Genomic DNA, 27,826 nt, shown 5'->3' with positions numbered 1-27,826 from the left:
CGTGGACTACAGGAAACGGAGGGCCGAGCACACCCCCACCCACATCGACAGGGCTGCAGTGGAGCAGGTCGAGAGCTTCAAGTTCCTCTGTGTCCACACCACAAAGGAATGATCATGGTCCACACACACACACCAACACAGCCGTAAAGAGGGCACGACAACACCTCTTCCCCCTCAGGAGACTGAAAAGATTCAGCATGGGCCCTCAGATCCTCAAAAAGTTCTACAGCTGCACCATTGAGAGGATTTTGACCGGCTGCATCAGCGCTTGTCTTGGCATCTGACCGCAAGGCACTGCAGAGGGTAGTGCGTACTGCCCAGCACATCACAGGGGCCAAGCTCCTTGCCATCCAGGACCTCTATACCAGGCAGTGTTAGAGGAAGGCCCTAGAAATTGTCAAAGACTCCAGCTGCTACCACACCGCAAGCAGTACTGTTGCACCAAGTCTGGAACCAACGTGTATATAGCCAAATTGTCGTTGCTAATTGTGTGTTATTCTTTTTCTATTATTTAAATTGTTTTCTCTGCATTGTTGGGAAAGGCCCATAAGTAAACATTTCACTGTTAGTCTACACCTGTTGTTTACGAAGCGTGACAAATTAAAAAAATAGATACATTGAGTGATCTCTAGTCCTCAGTGAGCTGGTACCCCCACAACTGTTATAGATTACCCCTGCCACAGTAAAGGGATAGATTAGTGGCCATATGCCAGGTTTGTACTATTAGATAGATTAGTGGTCATATGCTGGTTGTACAGTAACAATGGATAGATTTTACCATGGTCTAATTTTAGCAACAGATCGGTAGAATTTCTGTAGATTCTGATGTCACTTTGGGGATTGACGTTTATCCCAACCGCAATGCTTTTCAGCCACGATAAACTTCAACATGTATCAATGTAATCTGCTCATCATCGAAACTGGTCCAGGTACAGCTATTCTGAAGTAAATGTACAATTATAACAGACCAATAGTTACGTCACACACACATAGCTGAGCTGCCTAAATCCCTCCTCCTCTTGACGACCTGTAAGAAAGTGATGTATTGCAAGTCTTCAGAACGGCGCATTGATCAGAGCATGCAACCGCGTTTTCCTGTTCTAGCTTCTGAGTGCATCAAGACCGAAACCTCTCCAACAGGCGGAACATCTATATAATTTACAGTCATATTTTCCTATAGACAAACTTTCAAATTTTGAAGAAGCATGGATTATGTAACTACTATGAATACGCTTGTAGCCTATGGAGAGAAGGCTTGAACATATGTTGTGCATTTGCGTCAGTGTATGTCTTGACAAGACAAAAAGGCAAGTATTATTACATTTTTTTACTTTCACTGTATGGTTAATCATAAAGGGTAATCGGAATAACTATTGGTCAAAAAGGATTCAAATGTCCCAAATCTCAAAGTGGCTCTTAATTTAATTAAGGTGAAATATAATTGTCTAAATTGTGAAATGTTCGAGTTTCTTTTTGTGTCCATTTATTTCAGGTTAGACACAATAGTTTTGGTGATTTCATTTACTTGTTCCCTCATTAAATTAGTCAACAAAATTGAAACTGAAAGAAAATAGGGCTACAATAAGCTTCATAACTCAATTACTACCTATAGTATACTAACATGATCAACAAACCTACTTCTTGCAGTCTTCCTGAATTGACTGAGCTGAAATTGGAGTTGACCCCGACCCTGCTATCTATCAATATAGAAATATGTTGATTATGTAAACATATTGAATTTTTTTCCCCTGAGAATGAATATCATCTGCATCACCTGGCTATAATGCAGATGCTGATTGGTCGCTTGTTTTGGGCTATGTAGTCTCGACTCTAGATTACAACCTCAAAGACCTATTCCACGGCAAGCTCTCAGTTACAACAACCATCAATTAACCTCACTGTTACACCAACTATAAATTACCATCACTGTTACACCAACCGTAAATTACCCTGGCGTAGTTTGTGTCTGTATTTCAGGACAAATATGTGGTCACGCCCTAATTCTCCTTACATCAGCAATTCACATAGTGGTATGGCCAACAGCAACATTTCTGTAATTCGTTTTCACTGTGTTGGTCCTCTCCACAACTGGTCCTTTGATTGACAGGTCTGCAATACAGTCCTTCCAAAGGATGTGGGAAGCTTATCACATCCTTCAATGCGCGCGGGCACACATCCATACACACACACACACGCACATTAATGCCGATTTACACACTATACATTGTACACTGACTCATAGATTACAGTACACCTATGTGCAGTCTTAGAAAAAAGGTGCTATGTAGTACCTAAAAGGGTTCTTTGGCTGTCCCCAAAGGAGAACCCTTTGAAGAACCCTTTTTGATTTCAGGTAGAAACCTTTTGGGTTTCAGGTTAAAAAAATACTTTACACAGAGGGTCAAAAAGGGATCTCCTATGGGGACAGCCATAGTGTACAAGCAAACAAACTGAAAAAAAGCAGCCCCATTTAAATTCCTGCACCACCTTTATCATATAACACATTAATGATCCACGTGAAGCCAGGCACGTAGCTTATTCCTGCCTCTGAGGTTAGGTAAGGCCAGTGGCAACCTGGTCTCCGAGCATTTCGTATTATTTTGTATGTAAATCTGTGACACATTTAGTATGATATGTTACATTTCGTATGGTATGTATTCATTTGTGGATGTCTATCACCCATTTCGTACCAGTCAAAAGTTTGGAATCATGTAGTAACCAAAAAAAGTGTTAAACAAATCTAAATATATTTTATATTTGAGATTCTTCAAAGTAGCCACCCTTTACCTTGATGACAGCTTTGCACACTCATGGCATTCTCTCAACCAGCTTCACCTGGAATGCTTTTCCAACAAAATTGAAGAAGTTCCCACTTATGCTGAGCACTTGTTGGCTGCGGTCCAACTCATCCCAAACCATCTCAATTGGGTTGAGGTCGGGTGATTGTGGAGGCCAGGTCATCTGATGCAGCACTCCATCATTCTCCTTCTTGGTCAAATAGCCCTTACACAGCCTGGATGTGTGTTGGGTCATTGTCCTGTTAAAAAAAGAAATGATAGTCCTACTAAGCACAAACAAGATTGAATGGCTTATCGCTGCAGAATGCTGTGGTAGCCATGTTGGTTAAGTGTGCCATGAATTTTAAATAAATCACAGACAGTGTCACCAGAAAAGCACCCCCACACCATCACATTTCCTCCTCCATGCTTCATGGTGGGAACCACACATGCGGAGATCATCCGTTCACCTACTCTGCATCTCACCACAAAGACACAGTGGTTGGAAACAAAAACTCAAAAGTTGGACTCATCAGACCAAAGGACAGATTTTCACCAGTCTAATGTCCATTGCTCATGTTTCTTGGCCCAAGCAAGTCTCTTCTTATTATTGGTGTCCTTTAGTAGTAGTTCCTTTGTAGCAATTCGAACAGGCCTGATTCAAGCAGTTTCCTCTGAACAGTTGAAGTTGAGATGTGTCTGTGAACTCTGTGAATGCTTTATTTGTGCTGCAATTTCTGAGGCTGGTAACTCTAATGAACTTATCCTCTGCAGCAGAGGTAACTCTGGGTCTTCCTTTCCTGTGGCAGTCCTCATGAGAGCCAGTTTCATCCTAGCGCTTGATGGTTTTTGCGACTGCACTTGAAGACACTTTAAAAGTTCTTGACATTTTCCGGATTGACTGACATTCTTGTCTTAAAGTAATGATGGACTGTCATTTCTCTTTGTTTATTTGAGCTGTTCTTGCCATTATATGGATTATATGGTATTTTACCTGTCTTCTATATACCACCCCTACCTTGTCACAACACAACTGATTGGCTCAAACGCATTAAGAATGAAAGAAATTACACAAATTACATTTTAACAAGGCGCACCTGTTAATTGAAATGCACTCCAGGTGACTATCTCATGAGGCTGGTTGAGAGAATGCCAAGAGTCTGAAAAGCTGTCATCAAGGCATGATTTGCTTAACACTTTTGGTTACTACATGATTCCATATGTGTTAGTTCATAGTTTTTAATGTCTTCACTATTATTCTGCAATGTAGAAAATTGTAAAAATAAAGAAAAACCCTTGAATGAATAGGTGTGTACAAACTTTTGACTCTATTATCATGTCACCTAAATACACGACTGGACCAAGTGTATGTGGTCACCTGCTTGTCGAACATCTCATTCCAAAATCATGGTTATTAATATGGAGTTGGTCACCCCTTTGCTGCTATAACAGCCTCCACTTTTCTGAGAAGGCTTTCCACTAGATGTTGGAACATTGCTGTGGGGACTTGGTTCCATTCAGTCACAAGGGCATTAGTGAGGTCGGGCATGGATGTTGGGCGATTAGGTCTGGCTAACAGTCGGCATTCCAATTCATCCCAAAGGTGTTCGATGGGGTTGAGATCAAGGCTCTGTGCAGGCCAGTCAAATTCTTCCAGACCGATCTCGACAAACCATTTCTGTATGGACCTCGCTTTGTGAACAGGGACATTGTCATTCTGAAACAAGAAAGAGCCTTCCCCAAACTGTTGCCACAAAGTTGGAAGCACAGAATCGTCTAGAATGTAATTGTATGCTGTAGCATTAAGATTTCCCTTCACTGGAACTAGGGGGCCTAGCACGAACCATGAAAAACAGCCCTAGACCATTATTCCTCCTCCACCAAACTTTACAGTTGGCACTATGCATTGGGGCAGGTAGCGTTCTCCTGGCATCCACCAAACCCAGATTCGTCCGTCAGACTGCCAGATGGTGAAGCGTGATTCATCACTGCAGAGAATGTGTTTCCACTGCTCCAGAGTCCAATGGCGGCTTACACCACTCCAGCCGACGCTTTGCATTGCGCATGGTGATCTTAGGCTTGTGTGCGGCTGCTTGGCCATGGAAACCTGTTTCATGACGCTCCTGACGAACAGTTCTTGTGTTGACATTGCTTCCAGAGGCAGTTTGGAACTCCACGATTTTTATGCGCTATGCACTTCAGCACTCAGCGTCCCATTCTGTGAGCTTGTGTGGCCTACTACTTTGGAGCTGAACCGTTGTTGCTCCTAGATGTTTCTTTACAATAACTGCTCTTACAGTTGACCGGGGCAGCTCTAGCAGGGCAGACATTTGACAAACTGACTTGTTGGAAAGGTGGCATCCTATGACGGTGCCACGTTGAAGGTCGCTGAGCTCTTCAGTAAGGCATTTTTACTGTCAATGTTTGTCTATGGAGATTGCATGGCTGTATGCTCGATTTATACACCTGTTAGCAATGGGTGTGGCTGAATTAGCCGAATCCACTCATTTGAAGTGGCGGCCACATATTTTTGTATATATAGTGGATGTGGATATTTGTCTGTCATGTTGCCTAAATAAAACATTATGCACACCTGCTCTTTCCATTATGCACACCTGCTCTGTCCAGGTGAATCCAAGTGAAATCTATGATCCCTTATCTATGAACCTCAATCAGTGTAGATGAAGGGGAGGAGACAGGTTAAAAAATATTTTTAAGCCTTGAGACAGTTAAGACATGGATTGTGTGTGTGTGCCATTCAGAGCGTTAATGGGCAAGACATAATAATTAAGTACCTTTGAACGGGGTATGGTAGTAGGTGCCAGGCGCACCGGTTTGTGTCAAGAATTGCAACACTGCTACACTGCTGGGTTTAACCCACGCTCAACAGTTTCCCGTGTGTATCAAGAATGGTCCCCCACCCAAATGATATCCAACCAACTTGACACAACTGTGGGACGCATTGGAGTCATCATGGGCCAGCATCCCTTTGGAATGGTTTCGGCACCTTGTAGAGTCCTGCCCCGACGAATTGAGGCTGTTCTGAGGGCAAAAGGGGGTGCAACTCAATATTAAGAAGGCGTTCCTAATGTTTTGTACACTCAGTGTCTATAGGACATGCACTTTGCCTTCAAACCCCACTAATTGCCCTCAGTACACTTCAGAAGGAAGAGCCCATGTTATGATGTGTCATTGTAGTTGAAAAAAACAGGTTGTGGAAATGTCAGCTTCCATTTATCAGCTCCCATGATCTGCCTGTCTGTCTGCCCACTAACTTACTCTCGAGGAATTCTTTCCCGGACCAGCACCCCTATTACGACCCTTTGCCTCCCTCTCCGTAGTTTCCGATGTCCTTATATCACTCCAGAAGGGCACAGGGGGTTGCAGGGTGAGGGAGGGGGTAAAGTGTAAGAAATGGCCCCTTTTACCCTTTGGGCTAGGATTAAAGAGCATTCACTCTGATTAAAGGCATGTATTCTTTTTTTTCGCTCTGCCACGTTCTCAGATATGGCTGCCAACACAGAGTTCAATGGGTTCCAGGGGAACGAGCTGTCTAATCTTTGTCTGAACTTTATAGCCAAGAGGGTTCCCAAGAGGGTTGATAGCCAAGAAGATATTCAAGAGGGTAGCCAAGAGGGCCTGATAGCAACGAGCTACGTACTTACTATAAACAGAAGAAAAAAAACAGACCCCTGCATATTATCAGTAAGGGAACAGCAGTGTTTTCACATTAGAAATGCTTCCTCTCATACCGCGTCATAGCTTCCCTCTGTCTACTGTTCTGTCATCATGCTGAACATTCAAGTGGTAATATCCATTTATACAGATCCAGAAGTGTATGTTCGTTCAAAACTGTTCTTTTTAAATATTGTACAATTTTCCTGACCTCAATCATCAAGGTTTGTATAAAGGATATTTGTCACGTGATTTGTCACGTGATTTGAGGTGGGTATTCTATGTTCTATTATTTGTATTTCTATGTTTTGGCCGGGTAGGGTTCTCAATCAGGGACAGCTGTCTATCGTTGTCTCTGATTGAGAACCATACTTAGGTAGCCCTTTCTCCCACCTGTCTTTATGGGAAGTTTACTTTGTTTGTGGCACACAGCCTTAAGCTTCACGGTTTGTTTTGTATTGTTTATTGTTTTTGTCAGCATTTCCAATAAAAAAGGAATATGTACGCTCACCACGCTGCACCTTGGTCCTCTTCATTCAACAGCCGTGACAATATTAAAGTGAGGCTGATACATAGTAATAACTGGCACTGTCCTGTGGTACTCATTAAACTAGCCCACATTTAAATCTCTCCTTGTTTAGGGGTTTGTACTGGCAACAGGAAGGAAAGGGGGATACTTCGTCAGTTGTACAACTGAACGCATTCAACTGAAATGTGTCTTCTGCATTTAACCCAACCCTTCTGAGTCATAGAGGTGCAGGGGGCTGCCTTCATCGACATAGTGAACAGTGGGTTAACTGCCTTGCTCAGGGGCAGAATGACATATTTTTACCTTGGGGATTCGATCCAGCAACCTTTCCGTTACTGGCCCAACACTTCTACCCGCCAGGCTACCAAATGCCAACAATTGCTTTAGATTTAGAATAACCTAACTGACTATAGTAAATGCTTTGGAGAAGACGACCACACCTTGAATAGAACAAGGTGTGGTCGCTATAATTCATACAGATATGCTCTTGGGCATAAATCTTGGAGAATAGAAAATAAGGTGTGACAGGGTCTGATGATGTGTGATCTTTTTGGGGAGGGAAGCTGTTCTAAAATAAAAATCTGTATCTTGGAAGACAGAGCTGCTGGCTTTGGAAGACAGATTGCTGTCGTGGCCTGGGGTGTGTGGGTTAACCTGCAGCCTGTTTGTACAGGGACTTGTAATGAGATTGTTCTCTCGCTCTCTCCTCTCTCTCTCTCTCTTTCTGTCTCCGCAGGACACTGATCTTCATGTGACAGTGGGTTGGCCACGGCAACACTCCGCCCCCTCCCAGTGTCCAGCCACTGAGGAGGTTGCTGAGGTTAGCAACAGAAAGCACGATTGGACAGAAGAAGTGGAAGAAGAAGAGAACCAAATAACCTTCTGTAGAGTGACAATACATTAGAGTGAATCTCAACTCACTTCATCCTTTGCTCTGTGGTTGGCAGTGGCACCATTTCCTGGGCGTCGGGTGGATAAACAGGAAGTGGTTAGTGGTGGTGGGGCCTGCTAATCACTGAAAGGACAGTCCCTGGCAGCACTGCAATAGCACCTCACCTGTGTGTGTGTGTGTGTGTGTGTGTGTGTGTGTGTGTGTGTGTGTGTGTGTGTGTGTGTGTGTGTGTGTGTGTGTGTGTGTGTGTGTGTGTGGGGCTTGCTGTTGGCGGGGGAGTGTCTGCACGTGTAGCGATGCGTGTAGAGACGAGGAATCCCCTTCCCTGCTACCTGACTCAGACTCTGGCTGTGACCTTCAACGTGACCCCAGCCCCACCATGCTGAACAATGCCTCCCTCGTCTACATCGCCCTGGAGCTGGTCATAGCCTTTCTGGCCGTGACCGGTAACATGCTGGTCTGCTGGGCCGTGTGCCTCAACAGCACCTTGCAGAGCATCACCAACTACTTCGTGGTGTCCCTGGCGGTGGCAGATATCGCTGTGGGCTTGCTGGCCATCCCCTTCGCCATCACCATCAGCACGGGCTTCTGTGCCAACTTCCACGGCTGCCTGTTCATCGCCTGCTTCGTACTGGTGCTCACCCAGAGCTCCATCTTCAGCCTGCTGGCCATCGCTGTGGACCGCTACATCGCCATCAAGAGCCCCCTCAGGTGATCTTAGCAGGGCAGGAGAGGGAGGGGATTGGAGGGGGGACTGGACTGAGGATGGTGGTGACACTGTTCCTGGTCTTTTTCTAGAAAGCAACAATGAAACTTAAACAGGTATCATCCATGTTTAATACAATGTTTTATTTGCAGAACACCAAAGGCAGATCCTCTGGCCGTTAGATCTTGGCTGTGATCGAAGTGACGCACAACAAAATGCATTTGTGTATCAAAACACATTGAATTATAGTGAGGTTATTCGATTAGGGTTCATCTCCCCACCGCAGGGCAGACAGAGGTAAATGTCTCCACAGGCTTCATTGGGTTAGTGTTTGTGTGCTGTTGGAAGGACTAAAAGGACTAAAGGCTTTGATCGTTATCATCCTGATAAATCAACACCAAGGGAGAGCGGTGAGGGGGCAGGCCCAGGCACCGTATCGATAGAAAGGCCAGTGTTCTCACCTTAAACAGCCCTGGATCACCTTAGCAGAAACGTGCATCAGCTCACGTAGTCTCTCTGTCAGTGTGACGGGGTGGACACAGAGCATTGTCATCCCTCTTCAATCGATAGTCAGTTTCCCCAAAGAATGTAGGAACGTGTTTTAATTTCTTTACAATTCAATGTACATTTATAGTCTTTATAGTCTTGCCTTTAATAGCAAATGGAGATTGTTTATACATAACAATAACTGGAATAAACAATATTTTTGTGGATGTCAAGTAGTGTTAGATGAGTTAATAATTTTGACAATTATTTGTTGTCTTTATTAGTTATGTCTAATGATCTTTTATAATGTGTTGTATGTGGAATGTCCCATGTGCCTCTTCTATTCTATACTGGTCCGTGACTGTGTAGCAGATTAGGATCTGTCAAACTCAAACCTCAGCCTGATTTGTCTCCATTTGCGCTGCCGGAAGAGCCTGTCAAGAGTGCTTCTGACACTCTTTGCTTTAGCGAGTGAGAGAGCGTTGTTATTTTTCTGTTTTCCAGTACTCCATCAGGGTGTGATGACAGGTAGATAATGCTATCTGCTCAACACCAGTCATTAGCAACATTAACTGCAACAAATTGCTTGCAATAAAAATCGATAGCTAGTTTATTAGGACGCTATATAATGTTTGGTTAATAAGGCACTCAAGCTTGCATAAGGGACAAATATGTAACTTTGAACATTTGTTAAGGGTTATTTCCTATTTGAAACAAAACAAAACAACAACTTGTTTTAAATAGGCTATGTCACACTTACCGTACACCATCATTTCCCCCTGTGGGCATATAATACTAAAACAACGCAGACTATGGAGGTTTTTACGCACATCCAAAACGGGACCTGCATGGCTAAAATAATGTGGGCCTGCCTACAATGCATAGATAAAAAGGGAATGTCAGCTCACTGTTTTACTCCTCTCAAACCTGATATTTTAATACATATTTGGTGATTAAGATGTATTTCCAAGCGGTCTCAGGAGCCAAACCCTTTATCGACAGTATTGAGTACTTCGCGATTGCATTGGGCATTTTAACTAAATACAAAGTATACATGCATCAAAGGCACATTAGTATACTCTTGTTCGACGCGAATATGGACAGTGTGCGTCACGGCTGGATAGGCTGTGTTTCCGCTCTCAAAATTAATGTCATAACCAACTGCGTTACCTCTAAAAACAGTTTTTGTTTGGTCTTAAATATCCCTACCAGCGCTGCCTGAAATTAGAACTTTGGATCATGTTTTTAAGGACACACTTCAAATATTTCCAACCAGCCCATCTAAGCTGATATAAGACAGATAAATTCCCGAACCTGGGGTTAGGTCTGGAAAATGCCAGTGCGCCAGTTTTTGCAAGTTAACGTACTTTTGACACTAGCGCCGCCTTAACGGCCATCCGAAAATATAACCCTTAGAAAGCAACCTACCCAACCCTGTTTCCATCAGACTACAATCAAACAACTCAACCTGCAAACAACTTGGCAACAACCAAATAGTTCAACTTGCAAATCCCTTTTCTTTACTAGAGTGAAATATTAAGACACGCATTAATGCTTCATACTACAAATGTGTAGGTAATCAAAGCCACTGTTTGGTCACAGTCGCAATTGCAATTTTGATTCTCCCGTGGGAAGGCATTGCTTTCATGGAAAAGTCCTAAAGCAGGTGTTTATTGCAAAAGGGCCCAGCCAGTGTGTGTGTGTGTGTGTGGATATGAATGAGCTTTCATTGGAGCCGGAGCTTTGGTGCCAATGACCATAGATCCAAGGGGCTTAATAAACTTGTCGCCACCCTGGTCCACAGAGGTCTCAGTCAAAGAGGCCTAAATCCCCCCTGGACTCCAAACCCACCCCCATAACCACAAACAACAGGGTCATGTGCCTGTGGTGCTTCCCTCTGACTTCCACCCTGGTGTATATTATGAACTCTAGTTTAGACATGACCAATGGAAGAATACAGACAGCAAAACGCGTTAATATAGCCTGATACATTGTTCATGACACGATGATTTCCATTTGTCTAATGTCTGATGCAGAAACAAAGCAACGCCAAGAAAGGTTACATCAGACTATAGATAAGCTTTTGTGCAATGTTCCCTAAATCACAATACAGGTAGGAAATGCTTTCTTAAATCTACATGTAGTACGTGACCTGATATCCACTGCTCCATGTCCTAGTATGGCAGGACTGGTCGAGTCTCCCAAACAATGGACTCATTTTCCAAGAGCTTACTGCTATATATGCAAATACTAATATGTTCTCGGAATAAAGGCTTTTTACCCTCTGAAGCCTGTCCCATACGTTCTCTAAGCTCTCTGATTACAGGAAGTAAAAGTCATTGGTTGGGTCCAGGAAAGGTGAACTTGCTTTCTTATTGAGTGTTACTGGGAATGTCTGGACTTGAATAGAGGAGCCCTCTCATCCTGGGAGCATTTCTGTGTCATGTAACAATATAAAATGCCTATCTGAATTCCTCTCATGTTTTCACGTGATCCTCTAGGTATAACAGTCTTGTGACGTCCGGGAGGGCAAAGGGCATCATCGCAGTGTGCTGGGTTCTCTCTGTGGGCATCGGCCTCACGCCCATGCTGGGCTGGAACAGGGGTGTCAATGGCACCAACAGCAGCTCGTGCCCCGAAGGCATGACAGAGTGCCTGTTCGAGGGTGTGGTCACCCTGGAATACATGGTCTACTTCAACTTCTTCGGTTGTGTGCTGGTGCCCCTGCTGGCCATGCTGGTCATCTACGCCCGCATCTTCATGGCGGCGCGGCACCAGCTGAGACTGATGGACCTGAAGCTGGTTCACATGCACGCCCCTGGGGCATGCTCATCGTCCACACCGTCCCGCTCCACCCTGCAGAAGGAGGTCCACGCAGCCAAGTCTCTGGCCATCATCGTGGGGCTGTTCGCCCTCTGCTGGTTGCCTCTTCACATCATCAACTGCTTCAACCTGTTCTGCCAGGACTGTGGGCGCCCGCACGTCTGGGTGATGAACATCGCCATCATCCTGTCCCACGCCAACTCCGTGGTCAACCCCTTCATCTACGCATACCGCATCCGGGAGTTCCGCCACACCTTCCGCAGGATCCTGCACAAGCACATGCTGGGGCACCGGGAGGGGCATGGAGCTGGGGGAGGGGGTGGCAGAGGGCTGGGTAGCAGCAGCAGTATCACACGTGCCTCTACTCGCATCAGCATGGTGGACAGCTCATGTGGCACCATGGGGAACAGTTATTCCCTGGAGCCCGGCCCCAAACTCAGCCCCACTCGGACCCCCATAGAGACCCATAGAGCTCGGAAAGAAGCTTACTCTGACTCCTGCCAATGGTCACCACCACAGTCAGACACTGCACCAATCAGCTCCATTGAAAATGGACACAACAAAGGTGATGCCCCGGTGTCTCCCAGGCAGCAGCAATGCATCATGGGATGTGCGGACCAAAGTGGGGTTGAGACTACAACAGAGTTGATGGGGGTGAAGGACAGTGGGAACATATCCTTTGTGCACGTCAGGCCTCTGTCCCCCACACTAACCAGCCCTAACCACTCAGTAGAACTCACTGAGGTGTCATGACATAGTTATCCCCATGATGGACAAGTTACTGATACCCCAACGTACATCATCAACTAGGAGGGGGAGAAGTGAGGGACCAGGTCAAAAGCAGGTTCCCTTCACCTGTAAAATAAATTCTACCGAAATATTGGAAATGGTTGCACTGACTATAAATAGCTTTTCTTTCTTTAGGGGGGAGACTTCTTAGCCTGAAAGGGCAACAACAAACTGTTATTAAATTACGCCTAGCCATTGAGCTTTTTTCTTTCTTCAAATTATTGTATCTGTTGTTCTTGTTTACTTATCACATAGCTGTTATTGGTGGACACATTTTGTACACGTTACCTCTGAGGCTCTTTACTGTAGGCTAATAGTCTTTCAGAATTGAAAATGTATGACGATATAAATGAATGGTCTGATCTACTGAGCACCTGTCATATGCTGACAGATTATGACCAAAACCATATTGACCCTGGACACTGTCCAATACTGTATGACTCAATATTTGGTATTGCTGGCCAACCACTACTGAGTTAATGCAACTACTGTATGTCAGTGAGACTTCGGGAATGTATTCTCTCTCTTTTGCAATGCAGTATTCCTCCAATTGTGTCATATCATGTTTTCAAATGTGTAAACATACTGAATTATAATTGGATGCATTTTACCGCCGTATCATACTGTGCTATGATTGGTTAAGACCACCCAGATGGTTAGGTCATGGTCAGTTTGATCCTGGTTGGAGATACGTGAACATGCCAGTTGTAGCTAGCTAATAAAGAGCTACGTTAAGAAATATCCTGTAGTACTGCATTTTATTATTTTGTACAAAGCGTGCAAAACAAGACATGGTGTCAAAGTAAAAGGTCTTAAAAGATGGATTTTTCTGGAGTTCCTTCACCTCGAATGGACTGGGAGTCTACAAACTTACCCGATGCATGGCGTAAGTACAAACAGCATGTGGAGCTGATGTTCACGGGTCCTCTGATGGAAAGAGGAGAAGAGGAAAAGTGCAGCTACCCGCTCCTCTGGATCGGTGAAAAGGGAGAGATATTTACAACACATGGACACTTACCGAGGCTGAATCAAAGGTACTGAAAACATACTACGATCGTTTTGAAGCATATGTTGTGCCGAAGACCAATACGATTTTCGCTAGGTACAAATTCCATGAGAAAGTACAGGGAGCTAGCGAGTCTTTTGAACAGTTTGTGACTGAGCTGCGTCTGCTTGTGAAATACTGTTATTATGCAAACAAGGATGAGATGGTCAGGGACCGTATTGTATTTGGAATACACTCACCGCGAGTGAGAGAGAAACTTTTGAATGTTGGGTCTGAGCTAACGCTGGACAAAGCTATCGACATTGCCAGATCTCACCATCTAGCACTGGCTCAGATGAAAACCATTTCGCGCGGCAGCACGAGCGCATCACGTGAACAAGCAGTGCACGCAGACATCAAAGCACACCTCCGGTGCACAGAGAGCGCGTTTTAGAACGGAGAGAGACACAACTCCAAAACAAAGTGACACAGACTCAAAATGCCCCAAAACATGTGGATATTGTGGATACAAAGTGCATGGCGAACAAGGAAATTGCTCAGCTAAAGACAAACAGTGTACTAAATGTGGAAAATGGAATCACTTTGCAAAAGTGTGCAGAGCTTACCGTGGAAAAACAGTACACACAGTGAGTGAAGATGAAATGTCAATCAAAGAGTCAAACGCTGATGAACTGTTTATTGATTCAGTGACACAGAAAAGTCAAATATCAGAGACAGAGCAAGCCTTTGCTGACATTGAGATAGGAACACAAGGCACAGAGCTAAAGTTCAAACTAGACACTGGTGCACAAGTAAACATTATTCCTCTGAATAAGTACCGCAGCTTGACATCTGAGTGCGAGCTACAGCCCACCACGCGCAGACTGACTGGTTATGGTGGTGAACAGCTCTCAGTAAAAGGCAAATGCACTTTCAAATGCAAATACAAGGAAAGTGACATGATGTTGAACTTTTATGTTGTTGACACTAGAGCACCTGCAGTGCTAGGTCTTAAAGCATGTTTAGACATGGACCTCATCAAGCTAGTTTTATCAGTGACAGCACCAGTAGAGACAGAAAATGTACTGGAGGAGTTTGCTGATGTTTATACAGGAATAGGATTATTCCCAGGAGAATGTACCATTCACCTTGACCCAGACGCATCCCCTGTGGTCTACCCACCGAGAAAGATTCCCCTTGCTCTCCGTGCCCGTCTGAAGAAAGAGTTGGAGAGCATGGAGCAATCTGACATAGTCACCAAGGTTACAGAACCGACTGACTGGGTAAATGCGTTAGTGGTGGTGGAGAAACCACGCACAGGCAAGCTCCGAGTATGCCTCGACCCAAGAGACTTGAACAAGGCTATCAAACGGCCCCATTATCCTTTACCGACGCTAGATGGCATCACACACAAGCTAGCGGGAGCACACTACTTCAGTGTCATGGACGCTAGATCAGGCTATTGGGCTATCAAGCTCACAGAAGAGTAATCTAAGCTCACAACATTCAACACACCATTTGGACGCTACAGGTTCCGTCGCCTGCCTTTTGGGATTATCTCAGCCCAAGACGAGTTTCAGCGAAAGATCGATGAAGTGTGCGAAGGCCTCGACGGAGTTGTGGCAATTGTGGACGACATCCTTGTCTATGGTCGAACCAAAGAGGAGCACGACCGAAACCTCCTCGCGATGCTGCAAAGGTCCCGCGAGAGAGGAGTCCGGCTCAACCCCGAGAAGAGCACAGTCGGCGCTACAGAGGTCAGCTACTTCGGACATCTTCTCACAGCGACTGGAATCAAGCCAGATCCACAGAAGATTTCAGCCATAAAAAAAATGGAGCCACCAAAGAACCGTGCAGAGCTGGAAACAGTGCTTGGCATGGTCAACTACTTAGCCAAGTTCGCACCCAGCCTCTCCAATGCTAATGCACCCCTGCGTCAACTGCTAAAGCAGTCCAGTGAGTTTCTCTGGGACAAGCAACAAGACATTGCTTTCCAGAATGTGAAAGACTTGATCACGAGAGAACCAGGACCAATCCTTGCCTACTACGACCCCGACAAAGAGCTCAGACTCCAAGTGGACGTGTCGAAGTATGGACTAGGTGCAGTGCTACTGCAAGAAGGAAAGCCCATTGGCTACGCTTCCAAATCTCTCACAGACTGTGAAATCAACTACGCTCAAATTGAAAAGGAGCTCTACGCCATTCTGTTCGGATGTAAACGTTTCCATCAGTACGTATATGGACGACAAGTCATTGTGGAATCCGACCACAAGCCCCTTGAGTCAATGATGAGGAAACCACTAGCCGCCAAGGCTACAGACAATGATCCTTCAACTACAAAAATACGACTTCACAATCACTCACCGTCCAGGCAAAGACATCCCTGTCGCAGACACGCTCTCCAGGAAGTGTCTTACCTATAAGGACAGCAGCCTCAGTGAAGGCATGGACATGCAAGTGCACACTGTGTACAGCAACTTACCAGTTAGTGACATAAAACTGAAGGAGATCCAAGCAGAAACCGAAAAGGACTCGCAACTCGCACAGCTGAGGAAAGTCATACAGGATGGACGGCCTGAGGAAAGGAGAAAAGGCCCTCAGAGCGCCTCAGAATTCTGGAACCATCGTGATGAACTATCACAGATCAACGGAATAATTTTCAAAGGAGAGAAAATCATTATTCCTACCAGTCTCAGAGAAGATATTTTGACAAAGATCCATGCTGGACACATGGGCATGGAAAAGTGCAAACAGCGAGCACGGGACATTTTGTTTTGGCCCGGAATGTGCAAATAAATAGAGGACATTGTTGGTAAATGCGCCATATGTCTTGAACGACGCCCCTCAAACACCAAAGAGCCAATGTTACCTCACTGTATCCCAGACCGACCCTGGCAGGTCGTGGCAAACGATCTGTTCACCTGGAACAACGAGGACTACATCGTAACAGTGGACTACATCTGCAGCTGTGATACACAAGCTGAAAGCAGCCTTTGCCAGGCATGGCATTGTAGAAACTTTAATATCTGACAATGGGCCCTGTTACAAATCAAATGAGTTTGAAGCCTTCACAAAAGCATGGGAGTTTACACATGTCACCACAAGCCCGCATTACCCTCAAAGTAATGGCCTTGCTGAAAAATCAGTGCAGATTGCTAAATCACTCATGGACAAAGCAAAAGCAGACAAGAGAGACCCCAACCTGTCTCCTTGAATACCGCAACACTCCAGTTGACAACTTCAAATCACCAGCCCAGCTGTTGATGAGCCGCAGACATCGCTCAAGCCTTCCCAGCACCAACCAGCAGCTGCAACCTGAGGTCGTCAGCTACAAGGAAATGCATGAAAAACGTGCACAGAGACAACAACAACAAAAGCGATACTACGACAGGTCAGCTAGACCACTGCCACCACTGATCGACAGAGAGTCAGTTTGAATCCAGGAGCATGGCCTCTGGAAGCCAGCAGTCGTCATCCAGCCAGCTGACACTGAACGTTCATATCACGTCCGCACCGCAGAAGGAGCGGTGTACCGCCGCAATCGTCGTCACCTACTGAACACAAAAGAACAACACACTGATGAGATGAACTGTTCCCCTGAAAGAGAACGTGATGAACTAAACACACACACATCACAACATACACCATACTTACCTGCAACACCACAAGAACTGTTGACTGACACAGAAGCATGCTCAGCATCATATCGCACAAGGTCAGGAAGAGAGGTCAAGCCCAGAGCTGTCCTAGACCTGTGAAATGTCAAAGGGTGTAGGCGGATCGCTGCCCTAAAAGAGTTCCAGACTGTAAACTCAACTTGTTATTGAAAGTTCACTTGAAATGCTTTGGTATTGTATTTGTTTGAAATGTTGAGATGTAATTTCTACTGTGAAAGCTGAGTTGCTGAGAATCCCTTGTTTGAAAAGTAACAGTATGTTGGATCATTGTTCAGAGTCTATGTTGATTCAGTTGGTGTAGTATGCAATATAAATGGTTACTTACCTTGAGTTCAAACTGCAGAGCATGTTTTCAAAAGAAACGCTGAGAATATGTAAACATTTTTTTGGTTTTAAAAGAAGGGGGATGTAATATTCATACGTGTAAACATACTGAATTATAATTGGATGCATTTTACCGCCGTATCATACTGTGCTATGATTGGTTAAGACCACCCAGATGGTTAGGTCATGGTCAGTTTGATCCTGGTTGGAGATACGTGAACATGCCAGTTGTAGCTAGCTAATAAAGAGCTACGTTAAGAAATATCCTGTAGTACTGCATTTTATTATTTTGTACAAAGCGTGCAAAACAAGACAGGTCCCTTGTGTGTTTACTTGTCAGATTATTAAAAGACCTAAATAAGCTATGTTATCACTGTGTGTGTTATTTTTAAGGGAGTCCTGTTGAGGAGAGTGCAATATACAGCAAGTCACATATCGCTAGAAAAGGGTTCCAAAAGGGTTCTTCGCCTGTCCCCATAGAACTCTTTTTGGTTTCAGGTAGAACTCTTTTGGGTTCCATGTAGAACCCTCTGTGGAAAGGGTTCTACATAAACCCAAAAGGGTTCTACCTGGAACCAAAAAAGGGTTCTTCAAAGGGTTATCCTATGGGGACAGCTGGTAGAACTCTTAGGTTCTAGATAGCACCTTTTTTTCTAAGATTGTAGAAATCTAGTAGTTTCTATAGAAAGCTATGACACTGCATCTGATTGGACAGTAAATCGCAGCATCCTATGATTGCACGCTCACTGCTGAAGTGAAAACAAATTACATTACTCCCAAGGGGAAAATGTATTGTTCCATGTAGCCTCCATATATAACCTCTGTAACAATGAGTCTTGCTTATCTTACAGCCAAATATACTCTGTATATCTACTGAACGTATGAGGATGTCAAATCGATAACCTGGTCAAAAGTACCAGTCACCGATACAAATCTATTGAGTAACAAGATAATTGTAATAATTTTACTTCAGAGCCAGAATCCCCTACAAGCATTGCCAACAAGGCAAAACACACAGGATTTTATCTTACTGTTCAAATAAAAGTGGACACATCTTTAACCTCCCCACACACACACACACACTCTCACACACACACACGCTCACCAACTGGTGTGACTGTGTTTAGAATACTTGCTGACGCCAGTCCCTGGGCCTAATGCAATGGAAATAAAATAAAGGTGCATGTGATGTCTTTTATTGTGCCATTACACCTTCCGTTTCCTCATTAAAAAGCTCCTCCACTGTGGGAAAGACCTACATTAAGCAGTGTTTTCTCCCCAGCGCAATCGCGTGATGTGGAGGAAAAGTTCTCTCCATAAGTGCTCCCAGCTTAGTTAAAAAAAATATGCATTGCATTTATTGAGCGTCTATCATAACATTATGCAGTGAATGAAAATGGAAGGTGGACATTAGCAAATGGCTCTTAAAAATGCTTTGTGTTGTGTTACTATGATAAACACGAGATAAAGGAAATATGAAAATGAGCTCTATAACTTAGAGGGATTTCGGTAACCATCATAAAATCCCTAATTAATCACTGTGGTATGTTTTTGCCTTCTGAATGACATAATCAATCATAGCGTAAGCTTGGTAAAAGAAAGAAAGGTTTCAGGTGGAGGCCTTGGCGCCATGATGTCCTGCAAGAAAACAATGGCTCATTCAAGTGGGTTACGTTTACAGCGAGTCATATAGTAAATGTAACACACAGACAGCCTGGCAATAGTATACAACATTTGTCTGGTGGGTGCCATCATAGATTATACACACAATTAGCCTACCTGATCATCACTATGGTTATTGGTTTGTAAACATGCCATTACAAGCCCTTACATGTGTCTCTGTAGCATTCTCGTCACATGCTGCAAATAGGAAAGAGGGGACACGTACCTGATGGGGGTCACCTTGGGGTCATGATAGGGGCTGCACCAAATGATTGATGCAGTATAATAATTGATTATGCTTATGCTGTATTAATAGAAGGGGAAGGGCTATAAGACCCCCCACCACTAAATTTATAGGGTCCTGGACCACAGATTAGCATCATATGCATTATAAAGTTTAATACTGTCCCACAGTTCTTTGCTAGTCTCTGCCTCTTATAGAAACAATCTGAGCTGATGTGTGAGCCATTGCGGTCAAAACTGGGTGTCTGTGAGAAAGCGCCTCAAGGCTAAAAGAGATACATAGACACAGACCCCTGCAGGGGAGTAAATAGATAAGAGACAAGTCAGACATACCACTGTAAGCCACACGTGAATGGAAAATGACTACTGAGCCCTTAGAAAACACTGGAGTATTGTTTTCTCCTGTAAGTTTGTATAACTGTATTTGCATGGGATTGGTCTCATGAGTAGAATGTGTTGATGTAGGCAGTTACATCACTAGGGGTTGACTGCAAGTATATTAAAGCAACTTAAAGCAACTTTGACAAAAAAGAATATATATATAAAGAAAAAAAGAATAAATAAATAAAGCAACTTTGAACTTTTTTATTTTGCAGAAATTACTCTGAAACATACGTGCTGTGTTTCCGTTGTCAACTTCTGTCTGCAATTGCAATAAAGGTTTGATTGATTTACTTAAAGAAGATATTGTCTGACTGCTGATTTCACCAATAAGCCAATGATTGACAAGGAACAAGGAACCTACCCCGATATACCCCCAGATTCATGTCTCTAGGTTATTGGCACAAACTAAATAAGTGTGCATTTAAGGTAACAGATGGATGGAGAGATGTGTAGATCAGGGTCCCTGGCAGGTTTATTTGAAGCTTGAATTGGGTTTTGGTCTGAAGCTGAGAGCAGGGCCGGTCCCATGCATAGGCGACATACAGTGCCTTCGGAAAGTATTCAGACTTCTTGGCTTTTTCCACATTTTGTTAGGTTACAGCCTTATTCTAAAATGTATTAAATAGTTTTTTCCCGTCATCAATCTACACACAATTCCCCAAAATGACAAAGCAAAAACCCTTTGTTATGAGACTCGAAATTGAGCTCAAAGCAAAAACTGTTTTTTATAAAAAATTATAAAACAGAAATATCATATTTACTTAAGTATTCAGACCCTTTACTCAGTACTTTGTTGAAGCACCTTTGGCAGCGATTACAGCCTCGAGTCTTCTTGGGTATGACGCTACAAACTTGGCACATCTGTATTTTGGGAGTTTCTCACATTATTTTCAGCAGATCCTCTCAAGCTCTGTCAGGCTGGATGGGGAGCGTTGCTGCACGGCTATTTTCAGGTCTCTCCAGAGATGTTCGATCGGGTTCAAGTCTGGGCTCTGGCTGGGCCACTCAAGGACATTCAGAGACTTGTCCCGAAGCCACTTCTGTGTTGTCCTGGCTGTGTGCTTCGGGTCGTTGTCCTGTTGGAAGATGAACCTTCGCCCCAGTCTGAGGTCATGGAGCAGGTTTTCATCAAGGATCTCTGTACTTTGCTCCGTTCATCTTTCCCTTTATCTTGACTAGTCTCCCAGTCACTGCCGCTGACAAACACCCCCACAGCATGTTGCTGCCACCACCATGCTTCACCGTAGAGATGGTGCTAGGTTTCCTACAGACGTGACGCTTGGCATTCAGGCCAAAGAGTTCAATCTTGGTTTCATCAGACCAGAGAATCTTGTTTCAATCAATTGAATGTACCACAGGTGGACCAATGAAGTTGTAGAGACATCTCAAGGATGATCAATGGAAACAGGATGCACCTGAGCGCAATTTCGAGTCTCATAGCAAAGGGTCTGAATACTTATGTAAATAAGGTATTTCAGTTTTTTGTTTTTAATACATTTGCAAAAATTTCTAAAAACCTGTTTTTGCTTTGTCATTATGGGCTATTGTGTGTAGATTGATGAGGAAATTGTTTTATTTAATCCATTTTAGAAAAAGGCTGTAATGTAACATAATGTGGAAAAAGTCAAGGTGTCTGAATACTTTCCAAAGGTCAGTAAGCTGTCACTTTTTAAACATTTTTATTTAACCGTTATTTAACTAGGCAAGTCAGTTAAGAATTTGTTTTTATTTACAATGACGGCCAACTGGGGAACAGTGCTTTCAGGGGCAGGATGACAGATTTTTACCTTGTCAGCTCGGAGATTCGATCCAGCAACCTTTCGGTTACTGGCCCAACGCTCTAACCACTAGGCTACCTGCCGCCCCCTTAGGGCCCCCGACCCACAAAAATGAATTTGTATTATTATTATTAATACACCCTAACAATGAGTATACAGTATCAGTTCTCCATGTCAGACAAGAAGTATTGAGCTGCGGCTTGGAATATTGTTTCTTCATCCTATGTAATGTATTATTTGTGAATTTGATGTTTTTTACAACTGTTCAGAGAAATTAGTCATTGAAGTTCTTAGGGTATGTCGAATCCTACATCCTGATATTATCAGGTTCTGACCACTAGACGGTGCTGTTCCTGCTATTAATTGATTCTTTTAAAGAATCCCCCCTCAATGTTAAAGGGATAGTTCACCCAAATTACAAAATTACATATTGGTTTCCTTACCCTGTAAGCAGTTAATGGACAAGGTATGACAGCAACTCATACTTTGGTTTTGTTTACTTGGCCACTGTTTGAAATGCTAACTTTTTAGCAAGTCAATGGTATCTATATTAGCATTTTGCAGTTAATATCCAAATCATCTATAAGTAACATCATTGAGTTACACAATCAATTTTTAGATACTTTAGGATGATTTCGACATGAAGCGTGAAATTGCTAACATAGGTACTATTGACTTGCATTGGATTTGAAACAGTGGACAACAAAACCAATGCATGGATTGCTGTCATACCTTGTCCATAAACTAGAAACCAATGTCTCTTTAAAAAAATAAATCACCTGGAACAGCACCATCTAGTGGCCAGAACCTGGTAATATCAGGATGTAGGATGGGACATAAATCTAATAACTTCAATGACTAATTTCTCTGAGCAGTGAAAAAAATAAACATCAAAACAATTCACTGATAAAACATTACATACAGTAGGATGAAGAAACAATACTCAGAGCCGCAGGGCCATACTACTTGTCAGACAAAGAGAACTGAAACTAGTTCTGAAAGTAGCACTCGAATGCCAAAAGTGGTCTACGGAAACTTCTAACTACATCACATATGTGCAGATATGTGCACCACATTATTGCTCTCTAGCTCTTTTGTGTCCACTGAGCCATTGGGCCCGCACGGCAACCTCATTGGATAACGCTGGACAGGCCTCTTTCTAGCTGTCACTCAAATGCGAAGGGCTGAAGCTCATTGGCTAGAACTCGAATTGCTAGGGGGCTGGCCCATGTGTTGGGAAATGTAGTAAAATTGCACAGCACAGCTTCAAGAAAACAGTTGCTTTCAAACTAGGGATTTCGTGGTTAATTGAGGTAAAATAGTAATTCTGCTCATAGATTATGCATGTGTGAACTACACATTGACACATCCAGCCCAAATACTTTCTTAGTCGCCAAATTAACGGAGCATGTCTTTAAGTATATTTGAGCAGTTACATTTACTTTTGATACTTATGTATATTTAAAACTAAATTCTTTTAGATTTTTACTCAAGTAGCATTTTACTGGGTGTCTTATAACATTTGGGTACTTTTTCCACCACTAGATTCAACAGTGGTGTACAATCCTGTAGTACACCAATACTGACAAAAGGGAGGAGCATTGAGAGGGTGCATTGCTTAGAATAAATTACAGTTGCCTACATGACTTCATCCAGTGGCAGCCAGGGTCATGGCAATGTTTATCACACCAGCTGTGAAACTGACCAAACATGCAGAGACGCTTTGAAGGAAGCACGAAACAAATGTTGTAGTTGTCATTGTCAATTAGCCTGAGAAACAAGGGAAATTAGCAAAAGTGGAAGTCGAGTTAAGTATCAAAAGTAAAAGTAAAAGTATAAATAATTAAAAATGTCTTATATTAAGCAAACCAGACAGCCTGATTTTCTAGTTTTTTAATTTATTGATAGGAAGGGGCACGCTCCAACACTAAGATATTATTTACAAACAAAGCATGTGCTTAGTGAGTCCGCCAGATCAGAGGCAGCAGGGATGATCAGGGATGTTCTCTTATTAAGTGTGTGAGACTGTTTTCCTGTCCTGCTAAGCATTCAAAATGTAAGCTGTACTTTTAGGTGTCAGGGAAAATTCTTTAGGAATGTAGGGAAGTAAAACTAATCAAAAATATAACAGTTAGTAAAGTAAAGTACAGATACCCCCAAAAAACTACTTAAGTAGTACTTCCAAGTATTTTTACTTAAGAACTTTACACCACTGGTTGAATCATAGCAGATCAGAGTGAAAATGAAAGAAATGGATTTCACATTGCACATATATTTAATTTGTTTAAACACGTTAATCTAAATACGTTTATTTTTTTTACAGTAGAGCCATCTGTATTGAAAGAAGTGGGGTATGTCGAGAAAGACAACAAGTCCCATGAGGCATCACTTCATGTTTTAACCGGAAGCACTTTTTTCTTCTTCCTTTCTCAAGTTGCATTCTGGGTAGTCGGAAAACGCACAAAGTATTCTCGCTGCTGGTTCATTCATTCGTCCCACGTTGGGTAAGCTTGAAATACAGAATACGGAAATCAAGAAAGAACAACTTCGTTCACGTTGAAAGGTAAACAAAATACCAATGTTGAATGTTTGCTGTAGTTAATGTAGGTAGTTACCTGTTGTGTTAGTTGCTAGATTACTTTTACTATCAGCGAGGCCGACACACCCACCCTTGCCAGCATGCTGGACCCACATATTAGTATTTTTATTTATTTAACTAGGCAAGTCAGTTAAAAAGAAAACAACATTCTTATTTGACAATTTTGTCCTACCACGGCTAAACACTCCACTAACCCGGACGAGGCTGGGCTAATTGTGCGCCGCCCTATGGGACTCCCGATCACGGCCGGTTGTGATACAGCCCGGGATCGAACCAGGGACTGTAGTGGTTCTTCTAGCACTGATACGCAGTGCCTTAGACCACTGCGCCACTCGGGAGCCTATAGTTAACTACGTTTGGCTGTTTTTAAAGTCCTATTTTTATTTACCTGGTTCAGAAATTAACTATCAACATTGGTATTGAAACTCCCTTCTATTTTCAGTAGAATTGAAAAGGTGTGTTACTTTGTTTACAATGTAGGCCAAAACATAAGGCCATACTCAGATTCAGTGTTGTAATAGTCACATGTGTAGGTGTGATTGCAGGGTACAGTGAAAATTGTAGGCTTCGAGCTCCAACATGTAGGATTAAATAACTAGGCCTACAGGGAATTGAATACCATTGCCACAGTAATTGTAGGCCAGGTGCCAATACAATTGCAAAGAACCGCCACAGGTAGCAGGAAACCAGGAAGGAACCACTCAAGAGGGAGTACATCCTCTGGTTGGCCAATTACAAGTTCAGTGCATCTCACTTTAACAATAGTCCAAGGCTGAATCGGGCAAGGCCTGCCATTGCCAACAGTGGAGACCGATCTTGAACTGGGTCAGCAAGGTGAGTGCATGAACTGGCTCAGCACAACCAGGGGTAAGGCAGAGCAGATCAAGCACTTTATATACAGTTGAAGTCGGAAGTTTACACACTTAGGTTGGAGTCATTAAAACTAGTTTTTCAACCACTCCACAAATTTCTTGTTAACAAACTATAGATTTGGCAAGTCGGTTAGGACATCTACTTTGTGCATGACAAGTAATTTTTCCAACAATTGTTTACAGACAGATTATTTCACTTATATTTCACTGTATCACAATTCCAGTGGGTCAGAAGTTTACTTACACTAGGTTGACTGTGCCTTTAAACAGCTTGGAAAATTCCAGAAAATTGTATCATGGCTTTAGAAGCTTCTCAGAAAAAAAACAATAGTACGCAAGTATAAACACCATGGGCTCACGCAGCCGTCATACCGCTCAGGAAGGAGACGTGTTCTGTCTCCTAGAGATGAACGTACTTTGGTGTGAGAAGTGCAAATCAATCCCAGAATAACAGCAAAGGACCTTGTGAAGATGCTGGAGGAAACGGATACAAAAGTATGTATATCCACAGTAAAACGAGTCCTATATCGACATATCCCGCTCAGCATGGAACAAGCCCACTGCTCCAAAACCACCACCATCAAAAAAAAAAAAAAAGCCAGACTACGGTTTGCAACTGCACATGGGGACAAAGATGGTACTTTTTGGAGAAATGTCCTCTGGTCTGATGAAACAAAAATAGAACTGTTTGGCCATGATGACCATTGTTATGTTTGGCGGAAAAAGGGGGAGGCTTGCATGCCGAAGGACACCATCCCAACCGTGAAGCACGGGGTGGCAGCATCATGTTGTGGGGGTGCTTTGCTGTAGGAGGGTCTGGTGCACTTCACAAAATCAAACATTTGTGTGTAGAACTAAAAAAGCTTGTGTGAGCAAGGAGGCCTACAAACCTGACTCGGTTATACCAGTTCTGTCAGGAGGAATGGGCCAAAATTCACCCAACTTATTGTGGGAAGCTTGTGGAAGGCTACCCAAAAACGTTTGACCCAAGTTAAACAATTTAAAGGCAATGCTACCGAATACTAATTGAGTGTATGTAAACTTCTGACCCACTGGGAATGTGATGAAAGAATAAAGTTGAAATAAATCATTCTCTTTACTATTATTCTGACATTTCACATTCTTAAAATAAAGTGGTGATCCTAACTGACCTAAGACAGGGAATTTTTACTATGATTAAATGTCAGGAATTGTGAAACTGAGTTTAAATGTATTTGGCTAAGGTGTATGTAAACTTCTGACTTCAACTGTATTTTATATGTATGGTAGGCTAATCTAATACTTTCCATTTTACTCAAACCAAATGCTGTCTCTTTTATACCTTTGTATTGTGATGGGTGCCAATTGATTTCTGCAGACAATGAGTCTATACCTTGTCTCTGTTTCTACAGGACCCTTGCAAATATGTCCATTGGTGTGCCCATCAAAGTTCTGCATGAAGCAGAGGGCCACATCGTGACCTGTGAGACCAACACTGGTGAAGTGTACAGGGGCAAGCTCATTGAGGCTGAGGACAACATGAACTGCCAGGTAGGTCTTCTGATTGCCTTTAGCGTTCAGACAAATGATCTTGTTTTAGGGGATATTTGTGAGCTCATCTGTATAGGAGGGTTGTGTTTGTCCCTTTTTTTGAGTTGTGTTGTAAGTGTATATAGCTTCCTTTCAGATGTCCAATATCACTGTGACGCATCGGGATGGCCGTGTAGCCCAATTGGAGCAGGTCTATATCCGGGGCAGCAAGATTCGCTTCCTGATCCTACCGGACATGTTAAAAAACGCCCCTATGTTAAAGAGCATGAAAAACAAGAACCAGGGCTCTGGAGCAGGACGGGGGAAGGCAGCCATTCTCAAAGCTCAGGGTGAGTGCTGCTGCTTCTACATGCACCTATGGCGAATGAGGCAATTGCTCATTTGCGCTCAACTAAGGATAAAAAAAGAAAATGCAATTAACTGCTAACTTCTGTGCATCTTTAACTAATCGTCTTTTTTTTCCTGCAGTGGCTGCAAGAGGACGGGGTCGTGGTGGAGGGATGGGAAGAGGAACCATTTTCCCGAAAAGGCGGTAGTATCCGCGTTGGTTAATTTAAAATGATTGCGTTGTACAGTTTATTTTTTTCTTTAGAGATTTTGGTACTCTACTTGATCTAATTATTTTGCTAGCCTTTTTAAAAAGAAAATCAAGACCTGCTTTTTGACATTGTACTTTTATTTATTTTTTTTGAAATAAATTGTTCTGTCAATTTGTATTTGAATTGCCTTTGGTCTCAATCTAATTCTTATCGTGTGCTTTGTAAACAGACTAACAGTGAAATGCTTATTTACTGGCCCTTTCCAACAATGCTGAGAAATTTTGAATTAATAGAAAAATAATAACACAAGGAATAAATACACAAGGAGTAACTTGACTATATACATGGGGTACCAGGGCTGAGTTGCTGTGCAGGGGTACAAGGTAATTAAGGTAGACATGTACATATAGGTAGGGATGAAGTAACTAGGCAACAGGATTGCTAATAAACAGTAGCAGCAGTGTATGTGAAGGGTCAATTCAGATAGTCCGGTTAACTAATTAGCAGTCATGGGGCGGTAGAAGCTGTTTAGGGTCCTGTTGGTTCAAGGCTTGCT

At 43.1% G+C, this 27,826-nt stretch overlaps 2 protein-coding genes across 2 annotated transcripts; both read left to right on the top strand.

The window, feature by feature from the left end:
• Positions 1-1,075: 1,075 nt before the first annotated feature.
• LOC139552232 (adenosine receptor A2b-like) lies at positions 1,076-18,025 on the top strand. The gene is made up of 3 exons (XM_071363756.1): positions 1,076-1,307; positions 7,718-8,584; positions 11,567-18,025. Exons 2-3 carry the CDS (start codon positions 8,253-8,255, stop codon positions 12,639-12,641), a joined length of 1,407 nt encoding a protein of 468 aa, XP_071219857.1. The 5' UTR covers positions 1,076-1,307; positions 7,718-8,252; the 3' UTR covers positions 12,642-18,025.
• A 6,079-nt stretch (positions 18,026-24,104) lies between these two features.
• Positions 24,105-27,453, top strand: LOC139552230 (small nuclear ribonucleoprotein Sm D3-like). Its single transcript, XM_071363755.1, has 4 exons — positions 24,105-24,293; positions 26,593-26,731; positions 26,868-27,060; positions 27,200-27,453. Exons 2-4 carry the CDS (start codon positions 26,606-26,608, stop codon positions 27,265-27,267), a joined length of 387 nt encoding a protein of 128 aa, XP_071219856.1. The 5' UTR covers positions 24,105-24,293; positions 26,593-26,605; the 3' UTR covers positions 27,268-27,453.
• Positions 27,454-27,826: the final 373 nt, after the last annotated feature.

Source organism: Salvelinus alpinus, chromosome 24 (genome assembly GCF_045679555.1).
Source record: "Salvelinus alpinus chromosome 24, SLU_Salpinus.1, whole genome shotgun sequence".
NCBI classification, from domain to species: domain Eukaryota; kingdom Metazoa; phylum Chordata; class Actinopteri; order Salmoniformes; family Salmonidae; genus Salvelinus; species Salvelinus alpinus.
The sequence above is the reverse complement of the archived record's forward strand: the minus strand, read 5'-3'. Positions and strand labels throughout refer to the sequence as shown.